This window comes from Notothenia coriiceps, unplaced genomic scaffold (assembly GCF_000735185.1).
Source record: "Notothenia coriiceps isolate Sejong01 unplaced genomic scaffold, NC01 NC01_scaffold00033693, whole genome shotgun sequence".
Lineage (NCBI taxonomy): Eukaryota > Metazoa > Chordata > Actinopteri > Perciformes > Nototheniidae > Notothenia > Notothenia coriiceps.
Genome location: NW_011366394.1, coordinates 547,468 through 555,194, shown reverse-complemented (window position 1 = coordinate 555,194; position 7,727 = coordinate 547,468). Strand labels below are relative to the sequence as shown.

The 7,727-nt window shown below is 42.4% G+C and overlaps 1 protein-coding gene across 1 annotated transcript in view; it reads right to left on the bottom strand.

The window, feature by feature from the left end:
* The window catches only part of atxn7l1 (ataxin 7-like 1), a 32,314-nt gene that overhangs the window by 17,270 nt on the left and 7,317 nt on the right, over nucleotides 1-7,727 (bottom strand). Inside the window, exons 2-3 of the mRNA XM_010790051.1 lie at nucleotides 1,053-1,251; nucleotides 452-852 (exon numbers count right to left, since the gene is read on the bottom strand). Of these exons, the coding sequence (XP_010788353.1) occupies nucleotides 452-852; nucleotides 1,053-1,204 (553 nt within the window). The 5' untranslated portion in view covers nucleotides 1,205-1,251. The remainder of the gene's footprint in view (nucleotides 1-451; nucleotides 853-1,052; nucleotides 1,252-7,727) is intronic.

Below are 7,727 nucleotides of genomic sequence, written 5' to 3'. Positions count from 1 at the left end.
TGGTCGCCCTCTCAGCCCTGGTCTGGCAGAAACACTGATATAAACCCTAAAAGTTTAATTCAAGTCAGAAATATTTAACTCTTAGAGCAGAGCGTGCCTTTAAAAGTTTTTAGTAGTCGTTTTTGTTTTGTGGTTTTTATTATGATTTATTTTTGTGTCCTAAATCTTTGGGTATCAGCTTGTAACTGAAATAAAAGATTGAAAGCAACATTTAAAGAATCAGTTTTGTGACTCAATGTCAAGAAATCTAGATGACAAACCAGCTGACAGGAAAAGTATTCAATTATGAAACGCTCCGCATTTCTTCTCCAAGTTTAGACCACATTGCACACATTCATCAGAAAAGTTAAGGTGCTAAGAAACTTGGAATATTACAGGTATACGTATGAAAGTAAAACAAAACTGCAACTCCAAGCAAAAGGATTTAACCAGACGTTTTCTAAGTACTGACCTGAGAGTCTTTTTTGCGACCTGGACGGAGTCTTCGTCCCATTTTGCTGCTTCTTCTCCAACAGCGACGTCACAGGCAGAGCGGCAGAGCGTTGGGAAGGGGCCGGTGAGGGGGGGGGTTTACGGTCCAGAGGGGAAGGAGAGGGGGTCGAGGGCAGCCGTCTGTCCAGAGGTGAGCGAGCCGGACTGGGCCGTCTGTCCGCAGAGGAGGATGGAGAGGGGGTGGAGCGGGGGGTGGGCGGCCCTCGACCGTTTGTGAGCTTCTCGCTGGACCGCTGGGAGGCCGGGGGAGGGAGGTGTGAGGGGGAGGAAGAGGAGGGGGAGGTGAGGCGCACATGTGATGAAGGGTCGCCCCAGCTGAGGCAGGGGATCTTCTCCAGGCTCACCACCGGGAGGGACACACTGCAGACGGGAAGAGAGGAGTTAGCACCTGGGCGGCCCCCCCACCAATGACTTTAGTCTAGTCCAGGTTGACTTGTCTAGCTGACTATAAGGGCTCAAGTTCAAACGCTCTAAAGCCAAATGTTTTTGAAGAAGCATAAGCACCATGACACAAGATCCCTAAATAATTGTGGATGTAAAAATAAGAAGTATGTGCCCACCATGTCTTGTTCCGCGCCCCCTTCGGTGGGTAGACAGCCAGAGGCGCCTTGCTGAAGCGTGAGTGAGGGTACTCTTTGGGGACCCTGAAGGCCAGCGTGTCCCCGGGACTTGGCACCACAGTGGGGGTCACTGCAGGTGCTTTTGGCTTCATGGGGACCAGGGGGGTCCTGGAGGGGGCCGGGGAGCCGTGGCGCTTCTCTGGAAGGGAAGGTAAGGTACGTTTATTTATATTGCACATGTTCAGACACAGAGGCAATTCGAAGTGCTTTACGGAACACACTAAATAACTCTGTCGAATAACAGATTCAGAAAAACGATGCATAAAAAGATACAGAGTATTTTAACAACAACATTGTAAATACGGTAGGTGCTAAAACAAGTTAAAATACTTCTGGGTAAGCGGCTGTGTTTTTAGCCTCGACTTAAAAGAACTCAGCGTTGGTGGACACCTCAGGTTTTCTGGAAGTTTGTTCCACAAGTGTGTTTGGTTCTGAGCCCCCGATGATCTCACAGCTCTGGGGGGCTCGTAACAGAAGCATTTCAGACACACGTTGGGGTCCCAAACCATTTAATGCTTTATAAGTTAGCAATACAATTTTAAAATCGATTCTGTAAGCTACTGGTAGCCAGTGCAGAGATCTAAGAACTGGGGTGATGTGTTCTACACTGTTTTTAACAAAGAAATGTGTGAGGTCACATAGATGTGTAACAGGAACACACACTCTGCTTTGATCACGATCATGTATCGCTAGCAGGGAGGCACTGATTGTGACATTCTGGGCCTGTACTGATGCTTAAAATAAAAATATGACCAACAGCCAAGGTTTAATAATTGCTAGTAGCTACTTCTGTGGATCTGGGTACTTTTTAAAAAATCATCTGATTTGCATCCAATCAGCAACTTCTTTATTTCTGCCGGATGGAATTGCTGTAACACAGAGGAGACAAATCCGTGCCAAAGACTTGCCACTAAAAAATGATTACAAATCAATTGAGTGAACTTCTCTCTACTCTCTAATTAGCATCCTGCCTGACACCATCTGAAGTGTCCTTGTGTGATTAGTGCCACCCAATCTGTTATTGTGCAAAAGTTCAAACAAGAACCAGCTATTGTAAACACATTTTGACCCAGATCTGATCAGAACACACGGGGGAAAGGGTGCAGGAACAAGGGGGCAAAGAGGGGAATCAATCACAAGGGTGTAGGGGGGGAGAAGGAGAGGAGAGGAGAGGAGCTCACACTTACGGTTCTTGCTATGCATGTCTTTGTGGGAGAAGGGTGGGGAGGAAATGAGGGGGAGTGGTCCAGGACTGTCTGTCTCTCTCTGACTGTCTCACAGGGAAACTACACCCCAGCTACCTGAATAAAGACAGAGGGGGGGGGGACACGTCATAAACACACAAGGAGGTGAGGTAAACAGTGTTTTCATTGCTGACAAAAGTGTGAATTTCAAATGATATGTAACATTTAGCTCCAACATGTGCACAGTCCTACGTTAGTGATTGTTATCCAGCAGCTGCCTCAGTAGGTAAATAATGAGACCTGCCCTTGAGGTTGGCTGCATTTCCAGTCTGCTGATACTATGCAAAACGGACCAGAGCGTGAGATGCTGAAATACACAGGTAGAATATGCTAAATGTCCCTATGAAGTTCTCCTGGTAGCTATCTCTGCCCGGGTCATTAATATTAGCCTTGGAAAAACACAATAAATACACATTCCCGGACAAAATAACACAAGTATGCGACTGCCCTAGTGTGCAGAGACACGTACAGTATGCTCATAATTACATAGCACATGCCTGAATCCGTGCATACAGCAACAGCAATTTAACCGAGCACATAAATCCACACGGATATCCCTGAGGAAGACTGTGAAGAAGCAAGGCACTGTCTCCCCATAGTAACATGTGCAAATTGGACCGCGCAACAAAAAGCTAGCAGCTGAACCCTCAATCCATGATGGAGAAAAATGTCCCCAAAACCCTCTATTTTACCGAATATCGAACTGTCTTGTCGCCTGAGGGCCAAACGGGACACAAAGCAGATGGAACTCTCCCCCTTATTATGTTTGATGAAAGGGAGAATCCAACTACAATGAGAGTTAGATTATGTCTGTAGAGTAAATATGTATCCACAGTCAGTAGGAGGTTAGCTTCACTCTGCACAAAGACTAAAAGTAGGGAGAAAGCCTCAGAAAACCAAGAAAATCACAAGGTGTCATTTTAAAACTGTCCTTGTTGTACATAGTAAGTAAATTAAACATACAAGTGAGCTAGAGGTTCTGGTAGGACGTTTTGCCCTCAAACAGAGCCAGGCTAGCAGTTTCCTTTATTTATTTTTTATCTTTGTGCTAAGCTAAGCTAAGCTAAGCTAACCGTCTTCACCCTATAGCTTCATTGTTTACCCCACAGACATATGAGTAGTGTTGTTTTTCTTTTCCAAGTCTCAATAAGTGCATTTCCCATAATGTCAATCCTTGAATGCAGTGCTAACATAAACCCAAAGGTATCATGCCTTTAGCCAAGTGCTACAAAATACCAGTAGTATCAGTTTAGAAAGGGTGTAAAACAAACTCCTGAACAAATAGCACTGATGTCTCGCTTCAGTCAGTGCTCAGCATTATGGATTGTGTGTGTTTAAAAGTGTGTGTGTGTGTGTGTGTGTCATAATGTTGGCCAACCCAGTTAATGAGTGTAGTAGTAGTAGCCCGCTAACAGTAGCCTGTTGCTGCAGAGAGTAAAGAGCAGACAGACTGTGTGTGTTTGCTCACCGTGCACGAGTGCACATGGAAGTGTGCTGCAGGTGACTGAAGTCTGTGTGTGTATTGGAGAGATTAGCGTTGGCATAGATTAGAATAACTCAAATGTGTTTGTGCGTGTGTGAAGTATACGTAAATTAAGAACTTATGAACTAAAAGTGTGTGTTTTTCTCCATGCTATGTAGATTGTGTACTTCAGTGCAATATTTTTATATAAGACTTTTTTGGAAGCATTATTAAAATATGAGAATATGTGTGTGTGTGTCTGTGTGCCTGTGTGTCTGTGTGTGTGTGTGTGTGTGTGGCAGGTGTGTAAATAGGCCAGTGCGAGCAGACTACTGGTGAGCCAGCTGTATTCAGAGTAACAGGATCAAAGTCCAGCGCCACATTTGCAGGTATGCATCTACAACAGTAGTCATTTCACACATTTAAAAAAAATCACACTTTTTTTTGTAACCACACAGTTTCACACACACCAACCTAACAGTTAAATGAAGCTGTACTGCAGCTATACACTAGGTAAACCGTACGTGTGTGGTTTTTTTCCCTTCTGATTTTTTTATTTTACAGGCAAGGTAAATAAATAATACATCTGACGAAATATGACACAGATGAGCCCTTTGCCCAAACAAAATAGACCCTTTACTTTGACCTACTTTTCAAGCTCTGTTGCAGGTTTTTCTATGGATTCCTGTGACTGTTATTTTAAAGTTAAATACAAAAGTTAAGTTATGGCCTTGTTTGCTTAGCTGTAGTTTTATAGCTGTAAAATTGAAACATAGTTATATGCAGGTTAAATTGTAAGCCAACGAGAATTAATAAACCATTCCCAGCTGTTATTGTTGTATCTCCAGTTAATGAATAATAAACAACTTATTTGGCCTCATACATATTGCTTTTGGAACTGAGCTCATCCTGTGATAAGTTGGAAGCTAACCGTAGCGATGTACAATACATGTCTGGAAGCCCAGGAAAGGTCACTAAGCCACTCCACCACAAGGGCACCTCACTACTACTACCTCCTGCCTGCCTGCCTGCCTGCCTGTCGTTATGGCAATGCCCAAAGCCCAGCTGGCTGCTGATTGGCTGCTGGGCCCTCCTGTGGGTGGAGCCACTGCATGATGAGGAATCAGAGGCTCTCCACTCAGCTGGGTTTGTTTACATTGAGCGAGGAGCAGGAGAGAGAGAAACAGATATGAGAACATTAGGATAAGTATCTAGGAATATTCTATATAGATATTTAGATGTGCTTAGTTCAAGGAAAATAGGATTGTATTAGCAAATAGTAAATGGATGCTGGTACTTTATGTGTATTTCTTATGTAAATGTGAGAGAAAAAGACGACATTTAATACATATACTGTTTTTTTAAATCAAGAAACATTACCTTGCCACAAAAGAGGGGCGACATGGACAAGTTGCAAACAATTGCTCTGTTGCATAGATATAATTATGTAAGAGTCTGGAATATTGCTTTTACTGTGACTGTAACATCCAGGGACTACAGATGAAAAATAGCCTCTTAGCTAACTATATATATATTGCAATGTTTATTAATGTCCATTGTCCCCTATAAACGATTAAATACACAAAAATAATATCAAGCTTTATTTAACATTATAGGAATTGACAGCGGCAACTGGCATTCTAATTTCATAGAACTTTTGCTAATGGTTCACACACAGCGTAACGTGATAATGATAACATAATAGCAACACCACCAGTACACTAAACTAACTAGAACTAACTTTTGAGGTTAACGGCAAAACTCTCAAGATAATCATCAAGTGAGCTCAAGGAATACACGTCAGCCCAAGCACACACACTTTACCACAACAACAAACTCAGACAGGAGCCCAAACACCCAAATAATAAATAAAACTGATATTTTTTGGACCAGCCCTGAGAGCTCAATTTACCCACAACTACAGGGAAAAGCTAGAATGGAGGACAGACATCAGCAGCCTTTTCATCGATGCCCTCGACTCGCTCACACACAGCAGGCCACCAGCAGCCCAGAGGAGATATCGTAGTAGATGAGAGAAGTGGAAGGAAAACAGAGATATCTGAACACGGCATGAAGTACTGATTCATGCAAACACACAGTTTCAGAGGCACGACTTGCACACACAAATGAAATAATCAGTTGTTACCGGGGCTGCTCCAAAGAGTTCAAAGCTTCATTCATAAAGTTCAAAGTCTATATCAAAATGTTTAATGCTGCACAGATTATTTTGGGCTCATCTATTCAGTCTGAATAATGTCAATATGCTATTAGTATAATACTATTTGAATGAGTAGACTCTAATGGTGGCTGCGTAAGGATTGTTTCACTTCAAAGCGTCCGAAAGTCAACAATTATTGACGTTCTAAAACAAGAATATCAGTCCAATCAAAAACATGCTTGAATGTTCAAAAAGCTCTTTATTTGTCTCATACTGCCTGTGCTGCAGCACGTCTTTTCACCCTCTGTCTGAAACCAGAGCTCAGTCTGCTCTGATTGGTTAGCTGGCCGGCTCTGTTGTGATTGGTCAACCGCTTAGAGATGAAAATTCACATACAATGTGTTGGAGCCCTTGCCAATAGAAGCGCGAGTGTTATATAGTGATGTCACTATGTTACGGAAGTAACCACAGGAGTTTTAGCCGTTGCAAACCATTAAACCTATATATCGCATTACAGGAAGGGGGAAACCCCCCAAAACATAATAGTGCTTCTTTAAAGGTGAGGAATGTTTTAATAATTGTCTAACATTGCCTAAAATATTGGTTAAAATCATGTATTTTAATTGAATAAATATCTTTATAACACCATATCTCTCCATAATGAACTTTGAGGTTAACCCAGAGGCGTTAAGAACAATTTATTTGCACATGTTCTCTTCACAGGCTCATGGGCGCCAGCACTTCCAGTGTGAGGGATTTATTTGATATCCCACAGGGCCATTTATGCTAAGAATACACAAGCTCTCCTTACTATAAGGAGACTTAAATAAACAAATCCACTAAATGGAGCGAGTCTCTGGGGTTTCAAACTCGGTATTAGAGATGTCCCGATCCGATCACGTGATCGGGGATCGGAGCCGATCACGTGATTTTCAAAAGATCGGAAAGAAAAAAATCGGGGATGGGGATTTAAAAAAAAAAAAATGTTAATACTTTTTTTATTTTTTTTATTCAAAAATGACCATGTTCAAGTCTTAAAGTCATCCTGAGGCCTTAGTTTTAGTTTCAAATTACACAACATCATGTATGTGTTGCTTCTTTGGGGCTTGTTTTCATAGACCTGGTTGCTTATTTCTCTCAAATCTGGCAGCAGAGTGGGCGCAGTGTCTAATTGTAGCAGTAAGCTAACGAGTAATGATAAGCTTTATTTTGTTTTGATCCAATGCTGCACAACTGAACTGATCCAATGCTGCTGTGAAAGAAAGAAGCTATATCCATGTTGGATAGAATATCCAATTTAAATAAAAAAATAACCTTAAGGGACAACTTGAATGCTTTTTTTCTTTTTTTTCTCTTAATGCATTGCATAAAGATCGGATCGGGAAAAATCGGGATCGACAAATTGTCAAAATCAAATGATCGGAATCGGATCGGGAGCGAAAAAAGGTGATCGGGACATCCCTACTCGGTATATGTTAACCTTTCTGAACTGAACATTAGGCATACATTAAACATCCATCCAGCACAGGTCCAAGATTAAGTTCTGATCGCTCTCTCCAACACACACACACACACCAAAGCTTGAGCAGCAAACTCGGCGTGGATAACTCAGAGCCACTGACCCCTGAGGCAGCCAACCCTGTGTGTGTGTGTGTGTGTGTGTGTGTGTGTGTGTGTGTGTGTGTGTGTGTGTGTGTGTGTGTGTGTGTGTGTGTGTGTGTGTGTGTGTGTGTGTGTGTGTGTGTGTGTGG